Genomic DNA, 18,346 nt, shown 5'->3' with positions numbered 1-18,346 from the left:
TTTAATGACATTGCACATAATCCCTTCCAAAAAAAAAAAAAAAAAAAATTAAAATTAACAAAAAAAAAAAAAAAAAACCAACCAACCAGTTTGTATCTTTTATGAATAGGCCTATTGCATTTCCCCCACATGTAGCCACTGGTAAGGGAATGGAGGCATACTCTACACACAACCACTCACACATTCATAGTTCTTCCCAAACTTAAAGGGCCAAACTGGTTTTCATTTCAGCTGCTCACACCCATAAATCACTGAATTAAAAGGGAGACAAGGCAAATATGATGGGCTTTCTGAGCAAGTCTTTTTTTTTTTTATCCCCCTAAAGACATTGAAGTCCAAAATATAGTTGTCACTCCTCTTCCCTCTCACTCACCAAACGAAAGGTCCACACTAAAGAGTTCAGGCAAGAGGTATGGAGGAGGGAAGGGTAGTGTGCACATCAGTTGTGGGTTTGCTGAAAGACCACGCCAGCTCATCCAGAGATCTAGACAAAACAAGAGAAAGAATTAATGAAACGGGGGGGGGGGGGGGTTATGCATGCAGTAGTCCTCATACAATTATGCTGTGGATGGCAATGTCTCATATCCCCATGGTGATGCTAAATTAAAATGAACATAATATTTGCCACCAAGTCTCCAGAGACTCATGAACTATCTAACCAGTAAGCTGCTTGTTCAAAGCATCAGCAATTTCTTTAGATGAAATGAGAAGATGTAACCCAAATGTATGTGCACAGACTAATCCAATTTACACTAAAGTCTGGCCCTTGGTAACGAGCCCGTCAACAGCTTTCCAAGAATGGACAATTTTAGGATTGTGTCCTAAACCAGCTAATCCAATGACAAGAACAGGACCCATGTAGAGATAAACGGGACCAAAAAGGGTATAGTTAAGAGGAGCACTAAAATCTGAAAGTAACCAATTAAAAATAAAGATGTGAAAAGCAGTTTTTACTAACATACAGTACTTGTATGGACACCCTATTGGCACTGAGGTTGGCCAAATTCCCTGGATATAATTTGTACAAAAAGTATTCATTACAAAATGGGATCATCTTTGGGGTCTCTTAATTGTTCCTTTCCACTTCTCTACACATCAGCTGAAGCAATGCAATGTTTTTACTTTTATTAAACTGCAGTGAATGAAAACTGACATTTTACTGTTTGGTGGTCCTTTTTAATAATACAGACTTCATGATAATTTGATTGAGAAAGTTATTTACAGTTGCACACATTCCAATTTAGGCAAATAATCATTTAAAAGGAGGTCTAATTACAATTTGAAACAATTAGTTAAATAAATCATTACCATGAGAAGCAAATCATAAGATTTGTTACTCTATTTCCTGGATATGGTAGACGTTCAACACAAGTTGAATAAACTGAACCAGACCAAGTCATTCATATTAAACCACTGCATTTTAGCTGCAGTTGTATGAACATTGCAATCCTATACCCCTCGGAATTATTGCATCAGTTTAGCTCAGAGTCCTACCTCTTGCCAGGGTCATTAGATTTCTTCCAGGTCATTGAATTCACACCACAGGCATGGCATCAGGTGCCTGTGGGGGAAGATGTTTCCAGAATGTTGGAGAAGGCCACCAACCATGGGTAAGAAATAGGCAGATTTAAATGTGCTATTTAAACTTAACACTACTAATTAGCCATTATTATAACTTATCCTTTCAAGCACCAATAAAAGCAGTCATAAATCATGTCAATCAAGGCTACAAAGGGACAGGAGGTATTGCAGCATGCAGTTGTGCATATTGATGCAAAATGATCCTGCACAATTCAAAGTAGCTGAGAACATGTTTATGTATGGCAAAAACTATACTTCTGAAATGACTTAAAAAAATAAAGAAATAAAAGGATAAAAAACCATGCAGTCAAAACTAAGTCTCTACTAATCACCTCAGCTGCTTTTGGGGAAGATTTCTGGGATTGTTTCGGTGAGGTTTTTGGGGAGGCTTTGGCATCAACTGGCTTAGAACATGTAGTAGGTGAGGCAGGCTCAGCTGCATCTGACTTATCCGCACCATCCTGTCAAGAAATAGTCAGTCATGATGCATAGTGATGTAATGTCCAGTTCATTTTAATAAAACAGCTACTCTAACCTACTTATTTAAGCCAATAACTTTGAGCAATACATAAGTCACCAGATGACAAATCAGTCACACACACACACACACACACACACACACACACACACACACACACACACACACACACACACACACACACACACACACTTCAGGTGTTCAACTACACAGACAGACACACAAAATAAAAGAATCCACTATACAGCCCACTGACTTGCTAAGTTGACTTTCCCTTTTCCTAACCATCATTAACAGCAATACTTTACTTTAGAGGTTGTAGAGTCAGAATTCCTTTGTCTACGGCGGGTGAACTGTCGGCGTGATTTCTGAGTCTGCCCATCAGCCTGCTCTCCATTGCTCGGACCTTCTTTGGGCATTTCCTTTTGTCCCTCTGCAGGAGTGGCCGACTGAACCTCTTCAGGAGGTGGACGAGGACGGAACGGCCTGAGAAACGCCCAAAGCTCTTCAATAAGTCATTTCCTCAAAAAAAATACAGAAATTCTATGAAGTTAAACTGCTAAAGGCTTCATCACCCTCTGAGGCATAACCTAATCATTGCATTGATTCCCAAAAAGATGGATTTAGTTCTTAGAATATTTCTTAACCCTCTTACCCCGTATGGCCGAAAAACCGACTTGCCCGTCTTTGATCTATTCCCGTAAGGACGATATACCGGCTTGGTCGTCTATGCCAAATCCCCGTAAGGCCGATATAGAGGATTTACAGTGTAAACGTTATCCCCGTAAGGCCGGTGTACCGGCATTACTCTGCTATGATTCCTTACTTATTTAATTATTATTTTTTAACCCAGAAGGTTGATGACGTCATGACGTGATTATGACATTACGCAGTCATTACAACGAAGCTGATCCAAGCGTGAATATTGGTGTACTAGTAGAAGTGAACTAAAAATGTCAACGCGAAAAGTTAATCGTGTTCCAGCTAAAGTTACACCTACAGTGAACACAGGTACATCTAAAATAGTGAAGAAAAAAAAAGAAAACATACACAGTTACACAGGCGAGAGCGAGGATTCTAGATAGTGACAGCAGTGAAAGTTCAGGCGATGTTGAAACCGAAACTGATAGAGACGCAAACTCTCCTGATTCAGACGCTGATCCGTCTTCATCTTCAGCATCAACCAGTGCGACTGACACTGCAGGGGTCTGGAGTCATAACGGGACCATTTCTGTGCATTCGTGAAAACACTACCTGCTGGTCTGATTATCACCAGAAACTTGACTTTTGGCGCTAAAATGCATTTATTTATTTATTATTTACCTGAATTTATTCAAAGGCATTGACCACGCTGATGCTCGTATGGTACTTCTAAATGAGTATAAGTATTTTAGCTAGCATTTTTTCGTAATTTCTCTAGTTAAGAATTGTGCTCCAAGTTTAGTAAAAACACTGAACTGCTTCATTTTCAAAGTAATATTACACAAATACATTATTATAAGTTGTTTCAAGGCCTAAAAATGTTAAAATTAAAATGCTGATTTTGGCCCAGGAACTCAGGGTTGGCGTGCTGTTTCTCTGGGGAATATAGGGTTATGGGACATAATACTGTGGGAACTTAGGGGTAAGAGGGTTAAACAAATGAAGCCTCACCTGCGGTATCGGGGTCTGAACCTGCGCGGTGCCGGTCTCTGCTGGCTACCATCTGCTACCTCCTTTTGCTCACCTGCAGATTCACCCTTTAAAATAATCATTTACAAAATCCAAGATATGTACAATAACTGATATCCGTTACACTTAAAAACACCCCACCCCAACCCATTTTGTGTACCATAACCCAACCAACATATGCTCAGTTGCAGCTTCTGAATGAATAACTAGCAAAGTGAATCAACTCTCTAGGCACTATTAACCAGGACCATCTTACACTGACAATATAAAGAATGAGCACTCATCAGAATCATGGAAATACAGGTCCACTGAGCACTCACTTCAGTTTGTGACTGCATGTCTGGTTTCCTGCGCTGACCGCGGCGCCGTGGGCCGGGTTGCGGAGCTCCATTCTGTCCCTCCCCCTCAGAAGTGGGACCAGCAGAGGAATCACCAGTTTTCCCATCATCCTGTGCTGGCTGTACAGGACGGGGAAAGAAGCGCCTGCGGAATCGGCGCTTGTTTGGGGCGTAACGGCTGCCTTTAACCGGAACCCCGCCTGGACCAGTCACATTAGCAGCTTCTGAGCCCTGTTAGACAGACAGCAGACATCCAAGTTATTATATAATGCAAAACCAACAACATGCATTGTGTAGGCAAGGAAACATCTGGGGTAACATTAACATTTACACCTGATGGTCACTTACCTTGACTGCCTCAACGACATCAAACTCCACAATCTCCCCATCCCCTACACTCCTGAGAAATTTTCTGGGGTTGTTTTTTTTAATGGCAGTCTGTTAAAAGTAGAGAAAGCAGAAGCACATCTGTTGCCATAGATTGGCATTATATTGCAAATATACTGGAAGTGGGAGCTGGGGTTCTCATGACAGATGTTATAGGGAAACATTCAACAAGGTGGTGGTACAAAGTGACCTGATGTGCAGCGGAGTTACCGTTACGACACCAAAGTTGATTTTTTTCCTAACACAGCACATCCCAAAATGTTTTATTCTTTATACTACTGCAATTCTCTAAATTGTGACTTTGTAAGTTATTATTAAAGAATATGATAACGTATTGGAATGAGGGTATAAACAAACCGGCGATTTGCCTTACAGCCACAACTAAAGACTACCCCTTTAGCGGTAAATTATACAACCACAATTCCAAAAAATTGGGAATGCTGTGCAACATGTAAATAAAATGTAATAAAAACCGAACACAGTGATTAGCAAATCTCAAACCCATATGTTATTCACATAAGAACAGAAAACATATCAAATGTTTAAACTGGGAAATGTACCATTTTGAGAAAAAAAAAAAAAAAGGTAATTTTTAATTTGATGGCCGCAACACGTCTCAAAGTTCGGACAGGGGCAACAAAATGCTGGAAATGTGTTACTAAAAGAAACAGCAGGAGGAACATTTTGCAACTAATTAGGTTAATAGGCAACAGGTCAGTAACATGATTGGGTATAAAAAAAAAAAAAAAGAAAAGAAAAGAAAAACAGTGTCTTAGAGAGACAGAGTCTCTCAGAACTAAAGATGGGATGGAACCATATGTTGCTCTAAAACCTGTACATACCTTTCAGTATTGATGCCTTTCCAGATGTGCAAGCTGCCCCTGCCATAGGCACTAATGCACCCCATACCATCAGAGATGCAGGCTTTTGAACTGAATGCTGATAAAAAGCAGGATGATCCCTCTCCTCTTTAGTTTAGAGGGCACTGCATCCAAAATTTCCAGAAAGAATTTCAAATTACAATTCGTCTGACCACAGATCAATTTTCCACTTTGCCTCAGTACATTTTAAATGAGCTTTGGCCCAGAGAAGACGGCAGCGTTTCTGGATCATGTTCCCATATGGCATCTTTGCATGATAGAGCTTTAACCAGTATTTGTGGATGGCACGGCAAACTGTGTTCACAGACAACGAGTTCTGGAGGTGTTTGAGCCCATGCAGTCATTTCCATTACAGAATCATGCCTGATTTTAATGCAGTCCTGCGTGAGGGCCCAAAGATCACGGGCATGCAATATTGATTTTCACCCTTGTCCCTTGCACACATTTCTCCAGAATCTCTGAATCTTTTGAATGATATTATGTACTGTAGATGATGAGATATTGATAGTCTGGCAATTTTACATTGAGGAACATTATTCTTAAATTGTTCCACAAATTGTAGATGCAGTTTTTTGCAGATTGGTGAACCTCTGCCCATTTTTAGTTCTGAGAGACTCTGCCTCTCCAAGATAGTCTTTTTATACCCAATCATGTTACTGACCTGTTGTCAATTAACCTTCAGCGGTTTCATTTTACTAAACACTTACATTTCCAGACTTTTTTTTGCCAACGTCCCAACTTTGAGACGTGTTGCGGCCATCAAATTCAAAATTACCTTATATTTTTCTTAAAATGGTACATTTACATTATGTACAACATTATGTAAATGTTCTATTGTGAATAACATGAGTGAGATTTGCAAATCATTGCACTGTTTTTCGTTACAGTTTACATTTTCAGCTGACTTATCTTTGTTTGGAAATTTGCATCATAACCCAGTTGTGAGGTGTTTGTAGCCAACACAACCGGCTTGTGACTAACGAGTGGTGTTTCGTTCTATTTTTGCATTTCAAACTTTGTTATATTGGGTAAGCACGAGTAATCAGGGGTGTTCGCGTAGTAGCTGTGGTAGTGTAAAAATGGATTCATCACTGAGAACAACGCTGAGCGCCATCATCGCTTTATCGTCCTCCGAGATATGTGGAGCGATCGCCGAGCTGAAACTGCAGTAGAGCAAGTAAAGTTCTGCTCTTTCACCTGGTACTCAGTAACCAACGGTCATGCTGATGCGTACGATAACGTTTATGCTACTAAAGTTCTCCAATACTATCAAAAAGATTAGATCCTCATAGCATAGGAAAATCATGGTTTAGCAATACCAGCATGACTTGGTAAAAATCTGTTCCCTGACTAAACGCTAATAGATCCTTTTATTCATGAGGTTTGACGTAGCGACAGCTACGTGGCAGCAAAACACACTGACGTGTCTCTTACCTGATGGACAAACACATCCTCTTTGGTGTCATTTCTACAAGGCAAATAAAATCGTTTAGTCTACACAGGTTTGCACAGTATGAACTAAGAAATATGGATAAAATTCTCATTCACAGATGAGTGACTGACTAAAAGGGTCTTTGTGACTCCCCCACATACCTGTTGATGAAGCCATAACCATTGCGCACATTGAACCACTTCACAGTTCCTTGCACCAAAGTAGCTGTAACAGCACAAATGTAAGGCATACATGACGGACTCTTTTACAAAAAAAAAGGAGTCGTGAAACACCTGCCAGCCACACTTTCAAATCGTAAGGCATGTTTGACCAACCACAGAGCTTTGGCCCTGAGCGTAAATAATTAACCACATGAATTGAGAGCGTTGTAAAGTGTGTTTTGGTTTTGTTTTTTTTTAGGCAGGACAGCATTCACATGAAGTGGCCTAGTAAAAAAAATCTTAAAAGGATCCAAACGTGATTTGATCACTATGAAAAATGAATCATATGGCAGAAATGACTTTTAAAGACGATCAAAAATGCTTCTTGAACAAAAGATATGATCACACAGAAAGAGCAGTCTTAACACCTGCGCAATAAAAAGCCCGTAAACGACGGACTAAAGGCCTAAGGAACATTCAGGTCACGTAGATAAGCACCAGGCTGCTCAGGAATAAAAAGTTTCCTCCCCTAAATGTTGTCTACAGTAAACGCCATTATGGCCACACTTCAGCGTGTTTCAGTTGTTGCACTGTTTGATACACTGTCAACAGGACAATTTGGGGACTTTTTGTTATTATTACTATTATTTTAAAGAAGGGCAGCTTTCACCTTTGAGCTACAGTACACATAACAAGCGTGGATGAACTCTCGTTAAATAAAGAAGCGAAATCAAAACAAGGCAACAAGCAGCTCGCGCACTTCTCCGCGTTGTTAAAGTCGCGCGGTAGATAAACACCGAGGCGAAGGGAAACGAGCAGCACGTGGAAGTGGGCTGAGTGCTCCTGAAATGTGGCTCACCAACAACATTCAGCTCAAACTGAAACTTAACAGGCCACGCTCAAAAACTCAAGTTGACACACTTACAGAGAAGTAAAAGTTCAAGTTAACGCCAAGTAAAGCTTCAACACTAAAGCACGACGTGCTAGAAGTCCATAAATGTGTATGTTTTGGTGCGCGGATACGATTTTTAACCTGGGTGGTGTTTCGGTATATAAAGACTATATATATTTATTTTTTGAACATGACGGTCTGTTGTTGACGCTGAATTGTTTGAGAAATTCCTACCAATCACTTTTCTCTCTGGCTGAGCTGGTTCGGTCGCCGGCGCTGACAGAGGAGCTTCTTGCACTTCTGTGTCGGTCATTTTGCCTCATTTGTCCCCCTCCTTCCTACTCAACAAAACTTCCTTACAGCCGCCACCTCAATCGCTTTATCCCGAGTCCACGACTGGAATGAGTGCGCGAGCCGCACCGCTATTGGTCCGCCGCTGACCAATCCGGGAGCAGAAGCTACGTCTTCACTTCATTAATTTGGAGTGGGAAATAAATGATAAGGACCATTATGGGTACTTGGACTTTGTTAACTTTTGAGCAAGTTTCAGTCGGTAAATGTCTCTAAAATTATTGGCTGTAAATTAGGGTTCAGTCTGCATGTATTCCAAAACCAGTTCAACGAGGAGTGCTGCCAGGTTTGTAATCCAATTCCAAACATTATCCATGTTAGATATATTATAATATATTATATAAATGAATTCGTGACAACAAAGTGATCTAGTGGTCTTCTCAAAGTTATACTTTATTTACGGAAATATAGATAATTGGATGAGATCCTGTACGGAAATGCCAACAATAACCAACCAACTAACTGACTAACTAATTAACAGTGTTGGGCAAATTACAAAAAAAATATATAATCCACTACAGATTACTAATTACTACTTTAAAATTTTGTAATCTAATTACATTACTGATTACTGCATGTAAAAAATAATCAGATTACTAATTACTTTACTTTCAAGTTACTTTCAAAACCTATCAAACCTACAAAAACACACTACAAAAAAGTTGGATTTATCATAAACCTTGCCTCAGGTGTTGTCACTGTTTGTAGGACTACCAGACCGATAAAATATAAAACTTCTAACTAGGCTAGCTTGGTGTCACTAACCAAGGGGAGGCACAGCTAAGCTATCATTATCTGGGTTTAGCTGCTACAGTGCCATGCAAAGTACATGATCTTTCCTTATGCTCTGCTCATATCATGTTCACATAAACTGGAACATTTATACACCTTGTTTTCCTGCTCAGCTTTAGACGATGTTACTGTTTAAGTTTGAACCACTTTACTAGTTAAAAAAAAAATTGGCATAGGGTGAATTAGCCTAATGTGGGACATTTTTTGCATTTCAGCAAAAATTCAGCGATATGAAACCAATACATTAAATCCACACCCAGTACCACTCTGAAATCCCCAGGATGTGTCCTAATAAAACCAAAACAGAAAAAGCAGATATCACACTCATAAAATAAATGGTAGACAAATCAGTACACTTAGTACCAAGATGTCTCAGACAATCTGTGTTTCCTAATGTGGGACTGTTCTGTCTGAAATGTGGGACACTAAAAAGTCTATATTAATAGGCCTAAATCACCTTAAAAACTTCACAGGTCAGTAACACTCAAGGCTAAATGTGTAATCCCATGTTCAGTAATTTCACCACTTACAATGTCATTGCTGTTACAAAACCTAGGCTTATAGGTGTGGCTATTACAGGGAGAATAACCTAAAACAAACAATAGACTATAATAGTTTGATGCATTTATTAGAAAGACATTAAATAGCCTATATGATCATATCTGTCATGCAGAGAAAGCAGAATTAAATGCACAGCTAAACATTCATGAACCTACTATGAATTGCAAAGTTAAAATGTTCAACCATTAAAATATTTTCTATTTCACTAAACAGGGAACACATACAACTGTAACAGGTATGTTTCAAGGCAATACTATCAAACCTTGAGTCAACACATAAACCCTGCACCTGGGTAAAACCACTGCTTACCACAGACTGCATTATTGATAATGATTAAATAACCTATAATGCATGGGTGTAAAAACAACAACCTGAATATCTGTGGGTTTGAAATTCATTGCTATCTTCTAAACTCTGACATTTATCCCTAACCTTATTCCAGACTTTAAAAAAGGCAAGGGTACTCTCTTCACACACACATACACAACCACAAAAAACCCTATCATACCATTTTAACAGAGATGCAGCCACCCCAAATTATTGAATATAATTTACCCTTCACCTTAATAATGCATTAGAAGACTAAAACCCTGTAAATAACCATTGTTATTGCACAATCCATGCCCCTCCACACATTTTTGCATGACTGAAGTACATTTAGAATTGTCCCACATTAGGCAGATCATACTGCCCCTCTTTTGAAACCATATTTCCTAAAGCAGGACAATAGAAAATTGGATTGAATTAACAAATACAGAGTATATTTACACCATATCTTTTTTTGATGAGCAAACATATCATAAACACATCCTGATAAAAACTAGCAGGATTGTTTTATTTACAAGAAATTTATACCCTAAACATTAATTTTGTCTAAACACTGTGTCACTGGGTGCTTCTCATTTCTTATTTGTGCATCCTCATTGACTTTCCTTGCATCTTAGCTCCACCCCCTTAAGATGTGAGGGAAGGATGCAAGGATGAGATCTTAGGAGAGGAGAGGGGAACCGAAGCAAGGCGAATGGAATATCCTCACTCATTCAGGCCTCACTTCAAAGTGATGTCAATTAACGATGACTGTGCTCAGCTGGATGACCTCATTGCGCTTCAGGGGTCTGCCATTGTGCTTTTTTAAAATTATGTTGTTGGAGTTTGGTTAATAACAACATTCTTAATAAAGCAAAGTGCATTGATAGTATATGAAATGTCCGGGTTATTCCACAATGAATTAATACACAATACATAATTTATCACATCTTTTGTGCAGCTCTGCATATGCAAACATGCAAGGATCAATTAATTACAATACTTATTGTAATCATATTATTTAATTATATTTCACACAAAATTCCATCACATCATCAAAGGACTTTTTGTTCGAGATTGTAGCAGATGTAAAGGAGATGGGGAATTTATACATGCATCAGGTTTTTGACAAGATACACCTGTATATCTTCACTCCTAGCTCCTCTGGAAGCTTCCTTACTCCTCGTGCCTCATATCCTTGCGATGCAATTAGGGAATTGATGTCCTTCAAGGTGTTTGATGTTGACTTATTTCCGGGTCATGGGCTGGAGGACGGAGGAGTGAGGAAGCATCAATTTGAGTATTGAGAAGCGCCCACTGACGTTTGTGTGGTTTTTACACGGGGTGCTTCCTGTTTGAAGATTGCTCCACCCTAACCTATGATTGGACATTTGAGAACACTGTGCAGAATCCATCATGCTTTATTCAACACATCAACTATGATATCGCTAATAGCTTGTTAGTCATGTTATTAAAGAAAAACATCCATACCACTTTATCCTTTTCAGGGTTATGGGGAAACCTGGAGCCTATCCCAGGGAGCAAACACTACGGACATTGCAGACATGCCAATCAGCCTACCATGCATGTCTTTGGACTGGAGGAGGAAACCGGAGTACCCGGAGGGAACCCCCACAGCATGGGGAGAACATGCAAACTCCGCACACACAGTCACGGTGGGAATCGAACTCCCGACCATGGAGGTAGGGGGCAAACATGCTAACCACTAAGCCACCGTGCACCCTTAACGGAAAACATCCATCCATCCACCCATCTTCTACCGCTTACTCCTTTTCAGGGTCACGGGGAACCTGGAGCCTATCCCAGGGAGCATCGGGCATGAGGCAGGGTACACCCTGGACAGGGTGCCAATACACACTCACACACCCATTCATACACTATGGACACGCCAATCAGCCTACCATGCATGTCTTTGGACTGGGGGGAGGAAACCGGAGTACCCGGACTAGGGGAGAGCATGCAAACTCCGCACACACATGGCCCCGGCAGGCCTCGAACCACGGACTCTGGAGGTGTGAGGCAAACGTGCTAACTACTAAGCCACCGTGTGCCCTTAAAGAAAAACATGATTATGTTAATACTCATATTATATCAACTCATACAGCCGTCAGTGATAAATTAGACTCTAGAGTCTGGGCCAAATCACTGAGAGCAAACTCTACTGTTGAGTTGAGAAAAAGGCCTGTTGTGAGCCTCCCTAACTCAACCCCCTCTCTACCACTAAAAGTTCGCCAGACTCAAGTTTCACATGGCTATATTTATCCAAACAACCACAGACTGGCATGACCATGAAAATTCCTTATGGCCTACATTTGGGCTATTCAATAGCTTTCTGTTTACTGTGTTTGCAAGAAAAAGTAAGTTTCAAAACAAGAAAATGTTCATTTTACCGGATTCTTTGAGACTGCAAATACAAAAACGCCAATCACCGGTTAATGTTGGGGGAAGAGGTTTATATTTTTTCTTAAAAACTAAAGCTTATGGATATGTTTGCAAATTTTTCCTTTGCTATGCATATGCACATTGGGGAGATATATATACAGGCTTGGGGAGTAATGGAATACATGTAACGGCGTTACGTAATGAGGGTACAAAAAACTGGTCACAGTTACGTAAAAAAAACCCAAAGTAAGCAGATAACAGGTACATTTTGTAAAAAATGGGAATACTATCAAGATTATTTTTTCCCCATTTAAAGCCAAATAAATTAATCTTTTGACATAACACAATATAGACTTGATTATAGTTCTGGTTCACTCTCGACAGTCATGGCTCACATGAGCAACCTCCTGGTGCATGCGCAAAAACATTTTGCACAAAGTTAATTTGGTAGAAATTAACACAAATTGCTCCCTGAAATGCTTTTGTTTAGGGTGACCATTCATCCTCTTTTGCTGACCTTAAAAAAGTGTCTGGCCGGGATTTCTAAAATTGAGAAAATATCCAGGATTTGGCTTTAGTTTCATTATGATGTGCTTACGGTCTAATACTGCACCATGTGTGCACATATTTGCATTGCTTTAACCCCTCTCTGTAATTCCTGCCTTCTCTCACACCAATTGGTCAGTTCTAAAAGACTTGCAGCAACAATTTGCCAAATTCCAGCCTCTCAACCATTAGCCTACTCTCAGCGAACACACAAAGGTGAAGTGCTGTTGTGTACGGTGTCAAACAGTTGCTTGACAATAACAGCAAACGAAGCTGTCCTGAGTCGAAACAATGCCCATGGCCATATAAGAACATGTTTAATTACATATTATCACATTGCTTCATATTACATGGTCATTCAATGATGCCAGAAGGTAAGGTACACTCATGGCATCTGATATTTAATTCGATGAATATTCTAAATAAATAAATAAAATAAAATAAAATATTTTTTTTTATATATATATATATATATATGTATATATGTGTGTGGCTGTGGCTGAGGTGGTAGAGCGGGTTGTCCACTAATTGTAGGGTTGGCGGTTCGATTCCCGGTCCACATGACTCCACATACTGACGTGTCCTTGGGCAAGACACTGAACCCCAAGTTTCTCCCGATGGCAAGTTAACACCTTGCATGGCAGCTCTGCTACCATTTTGTGTGTGAGTGTGTGTGTGAATGAGAACCAGTGTAAAGTGCTTTGGATAGCGCTATATAAGTGAAGACCATTTTATATATATATATATATATATATATATCTGCTGCGAATGTTGTGTTTTTTTCAGTGTATTAAAATTTGCATTCATAATAACACTGTTTTAAATGCTATTAAGACGCAGAAAAAGGTGTCCTCTTTCCTCTTTTTGGAAAACCAGAATATGCTCACCCTAACTGCTAAACCACTACTATATATATGAAACGCTATGTACTGATCTCAGTGACATGACATGGCCTTCTTAGGTGTTATTCTCAGATGAACATGAACAAGAACAAAATTATTACAAAGTAAAAAATCAGTAATTTCCCTCACATTTCCCCCATTTTATCATTACAAAATATGATAACTAAAATTAACAGAGAAATTACTATGCTGTGAATACATCAGAACTTCAGAATCCTTTCACGGTTTAACTGAATTCATCATAAAACAGAAACAATGAAGGCGCTAAGGCGCTAAGGCTGTTTTTGTGGATATAAAGTATCCTGGAGTCAAGCAAGCTCATTTAGGGTGAAATGAGAGTCGTCCTGGTCAAAGGAATATAATAGGTGTGAAATGGATGTCAATGGGTCGTCATTGTCAGTGTCGCTGTGAGAATCTGATACCCAGTCAGGTTTAGGATACAAGTCAGGTTGGTCATCATAGGGATAGTAATCAGCCTTTGTCAACATCAGCGTTTGGGCATTAGTGATTTCAACGAGCATGAGAGACTGCTCCAAATGAGAGAAACAATACAAGGCAAAATGAGCAAGACAAGAAGAATCATTGCACCTATTGGTAGACAGACGGTTAATATCCACGAGCCCCATCCCCCGAGTACTGAGTTCAGTCAATCAAACCCTGTCTTGCTAGTCTATGGAGGGTTGCATATCGCAGACCGCATGTGATCAATGATAGAATAACCATTATGTGTCTGTGTGACGAGGGGACGTGTGACGTTGTGTGGGTAGCACTGTTGATTCTTCGGACCAAATTTGATACAGAACGGTTCACAGAGGCGGCCAATATCTTGGCATATGGGCTTTCAACTACTAATTGTCATCTAATCTGCAGCAATAGTCTACTAAAGAACTTCACGGGTTTATGTGGGACCTATAGAAATCACGTCGCCTTAGACACTTAGTCCCGTCACTACGATCAGCTAAATACCAAATTTGGGTAAAAGTGTGTGCGTCATGCACTCTTTCTGCTGCAACAATGTGACTGGCGTGCTTGATCATTAAATCTTCCACGCAATAAACTTCAATATCACGCTTTGGTTTATCTTTCCAGCTTAAGGGTCTACCCCTGGACCCCCAGTGTTGTCGGGAACGGTCCCAGTGATTTGTGAGTTCTTTGGCAAGATGCTGCAACAATTTAATGGTGTCAGTTCACACTGTGCCCTGGAGAAAGTGGTAGAGGTGCTAAGCTGTCCTTTAGCATTTGGTTGTATATCGTTAGTGGCTCACAATATCCCTAACACAAGCAAGTGAAAGTATAAGGACGTCTGTCAAATATGAATGCAAACCAAAACTGACTGTCTTTATCAAGAGATATACTGAAAAAATGCATTAGCTAAATCTATGTCTGAAAACCATTCGCTATTTGCTGGAACCTGGCTTAATATAGTGTAAGAATTTGGCACGTCTGGAGCTCTCTGTTTTACTGCTGCATTAACTGCTTGTAAATCTTGTACAAATCTCAATTCATCAGGTTGTAGGGTTTTTTTTTTTTGCTACTCACACTGCAAATATTGAAGTGCGCACTGATGAATCAGGACAGGGGACAATGACCCCTGCTTTTAGTAGTAAATTAAATACTGGCCTAATTCCCTCAATAGCTTATGATTTAATAGGGTATTGAGATTGTCTGGGCCTAAAGTCAGATTTGGGCACGATCACGACTGGTGGTGCACTTCTAATCAGGCCTACGTCATGTTTCCCTTGGGCCCACGGCCCGAGAGGCACCTTCTTCAATTGTGAGTGTATCTCTAGGGGTGTGGGGCTTGTCCCAAGGTTCAGAAACATTCCCTTGACATGACAAATAACATCCCGGTTAACCTTGCACATTTCCAGAAAGAATTTTTATAAACTCCCAGCGTCGGGCTGTACCATATGTTGGAGGTGGGTTTCTGTTCCCAATCTGTAATTTTCCCACTCTCACATAATCTGACTTTCTACTGTTTGTTCTTTATTTTGGCTAAAGAGACGTGAGGCGTTGATTCTGGGACGAAAAATGCACGCAACTGTGTGTCACTCAATTTGACTGAACATGCACAAAATGTGTCACACCAATATAGGTACACCTCTTTGCTTTCTGGGATATCCATAAACCATTCTTTCTCAAAATTAAAGTCTCTTCCTTCATGCACTTGCGCTGTGCAATGAAGGACAGAGGACAGCATAAAATCAACATAGTTGTCCTTCATCTTATCATGTGCCAACGTCAACAAATGAGCACAGGCTCTAGGCTTGTTATGCATGGACCATTGATAAACACAGAGCTCTGTTTCTTTAACAAATGGAGTTCCCAAAGATGAGTCATCAATTATTGTTACTCCCTGAGGTGAGGACATCAAATTTAAGTGTAAAACACACATTAAGTCCCTGCCAAGTAGATTGACTGGACATGAAGACAGGAAATTAGGAATTGGTGGGTTACTCTTTTCCCAATTTCACATTCACAAACTAACGGTTCAGAGAAACGTTCTAATACTGAATGTCCTGCCCATGGAGTGCAGTGACCGTGAATGCATTTTCAGGGATTCTTTTAATACGCAGTGTTTTATTACTGAATACATTACTCCTGAATGTACCAAAAATGTGACACTTTGCCCATTAACTACAAGATATACATGGTAACTGTGTAAAAGGAGAGGCGTTATACTTTAAAAGGTTAAGGGTCATGACTGGTTCAGACATTTGTAAATTGTCAGTCTGACTAATGTTGGATGTAGGTGTGTGAATATAATCCTGTTCTTTGTGAGCTAACTGATAGTTTGGGAGTCTGATGTCATCTCTTCTGTTCCCAGGTGCCTCACCCTTCTCTTAGCTCCGCCCGTCAGTTTGCTTCTGCTCTGGATAGTCTCTTGCAAAATGTCTAACTTTTCCGCAATTGTATCAGTTTAATCCTGCTCCATAGCCCTGACGGCCGGGTCTTCCTTGTCTGCGTGCTTTTGGTCTTCCTCTCCTCTCCTTCCTTCTTTCATGCCGTTCATAAAGTTGTTTCTGATATATGCCTCCCATGCTGTGATGGCCGCCTGCCCACCTGCTAGTGCGTCGGGTTTCTCCAAGCCTGAGTTTGCGTCATGGAGCTCAGTGAGCCGGGACAGGTACTGTGATACAGTCTCTGAGTCTTGTTGTTTACACTTTGCTATTTTTGTCATGTCCAGTCGCACAAGAAAGGTGTTCGTTAGCCTCTGCTGGAGCGCCGTGATTTGTGCTCTGTACCTTGCGTTGACTCCATCATCCCACTGTGGGTTAATTAGGTGAACATCGTTCTCTGGGAATTCAGGTGAAACCTTGACCCAGTCCGTGCCAAGTTTCGCCATGAGCAGTCGCCGTAGTTCTTGAGTGGTGGATCTGAATTCTCTGCAGAATATCTGAAGTTCATCCCCAAACTTTCGTCCTCCTACTTCGCAGAGCACCGGCAGATGCGTCATGCTGCTCCTGATGTCCTCCAATGTCCAGAGTCTGTGAACTAGCATAGGGCCTCCTTCTCCGGCCACTTCTAGCATTGGGGCATTTAACGTGGCGTGCACTGTCCCTTCTCTGTCCGATTTTGTTGGTCTGAAGGCCTCAGGCAGCAATGTTGTTGGTCGCTTCACTTGGGATCTCATGTGTAACGCCACCGGTGAAGATAGGATGGCTGGCGCATAGGTCAGTGGGGGTTGTGGCTCAGTTCTGACAGGTTCGGATGGAGTGGCGTAGGCTCGGCTGCTTCATCGTGAGGAGGTGCCTCTGAAACTGCAGGTTCCTCCCTCCTTACTGGCTGTGAGCGTTGCGGTGGGGCGGAGTCCAGGTCGGGATCGGCTTTATGCAATTTAGCACACTGAGAAACAGATGAAGGCCCTGCCTGACATTTTTTCTCTCTTTTATGTGCCTCGCTCTGCCATTCAGCAAATGCCTTCCAGTCTGCCAAAAACTGTGCTTCTTTTTTTACTTTTAGGAATATCTCTCTCTCCTTTGTCTCCAAATTAAATTTCTGTTGTTCTAACTGTCTGAGACTAAAACAACCTTTTTCTAGGAAACCACATTCTTTAACCCATACATCATATTGGTTCAAACATCCTTCCCCATAATTCACACGCATAAATGTGATATTAGGATCAACATGTGAGCACCCTGTACATACCATAGCATGTATCTCAGGATGTGCTTTGCTACGTTTTTCCATTTTATTTATTTATTTATTTATTTATTTATTTATTTATTTATTCCTTTTACAGCTTCTATAACTTTCAAAGTTTTAATCAATTTAACATGCTATGAAAATCAAGTGAATATGCATTCTCGTGGACAGACAGAAAAGGTTCAAAATGTGTGCCAAATCTCTAGACATTCAATTAAATCATATAACCTATAGGTTCAATAGAGCAAACCTTAAGAATGTAGAAGAGGGTGAGTCCACATACAGCAATTTGGTAGGGCTTACAGTTTTCTCTTCCCTTCTTTTTTTTATTATTATTATTATTATTTATCTCAGTAGAATTTACTTGTGCGTTAAATTTGGCAAATGTATCATGTACCTCTGATATGATGAAATGAGTCAATGGGGCATGTCACTTGATAATAACCCACTGCAAAAATACCGTGCCTCTTGCGCTTCTTAATAAGTACTCTCTTTACTTATTTATTTCTCGAACCGGA

The 18,346-nt window shown here is 40.3% G+C and overlaps 1 protein-coding gene across 2 annotated transcripts; it reads right to left on the bottom strand.

Moving 5' to 3' along the window:
* Positions 1–295: 295 nt before the first annotated feature.
* Positions 296–8,257, bottom strand: LOC128609971 (Y-box-binding protein 2-A-like). Of its 2 annotated transcripts, XM_053628939.1 has the most exons (10): positions 8,056–8,223; positions 6,930–6,993; positions 6,771–6,804; positions 4,417–4,506; positions 4,051–4,299; positions 3,713–3,798; positions 2,368–2,545; positions 1,914–2,042; positions 1,495–1,561; positions 296–484 (listed from the first exon to the last, which is right to left on the bottom strand). In XM_053628939.1, the coding sequence occupies exons 1-9, from the start codon at positions 8,132–8,134 to the stop codon at positions 1,535–1,537; spliced, it is 936 nt and encodes a 311-aa protein (XP_053484914.1). In that variant the 5' UTR covers positions 8,135–8,223; the 3' UTR covers positions 296–484; positions 1,495–1,534. The 2 variants fall into 2 exon arrangements, with proteins under 2 accessions (XP_053484914.1, XP_053484915.1); XM_053628940.1 differs by lacking the exons at positions 296–484; positions 1,495–1,561; positions 1,914–2,042 and having other exon boundaries at positions 2,403–3,267; positions 8,056–8,257.
* Positions 8,258–18,346: the final 10,089 nt, after the last annotated feature.

Source organism: Ictalurus furcatus, chromosome 7 (genome assembly GCF_023375685.1).
Source record: "Ictalurus furcatus strain D&B chromosome 7, Billie_1.0, whole genome shotgun sequence".
Classification (NCBI taxonomy): Eukaryota; Metazoa; Chordata; class Actinopteri; order Siluriformes; family Ictaluridae; genus Ictalurus; species Ictalurus furcatus.
This window is presented reverse-complemented; position numbering and strand designations above follow the sequence as displayed.

What these genes read in the sequence shown, in the direction of transcription:
- LOC128609971 (XM_053628939.1), bottom strand. Translation starts at nt 8,134, where the DNA reads ATGACCGACACAGAAGTGCAAGAAGCTCCTCTGTCAGCGCCGGCGACC. An exon ending in GCCAGAGAGAAAAGTGATTG is followed by an intron (nt 6,994 to 8,055) that starts GTAGGAATTTCT and finishes GTGCTGTTACAG; the next exon opens with CTACTTTGGTGCAAGGAACT. An exon ending in ACATGCAGTCACAAACTGAA is followed by an intron (nt 3,799 to 4,050) that starts GTGAGTGCTCAG and finishes ATTATTTTAAAG; the next exon opens with GGTGAATCTGCAGGTGAGCA.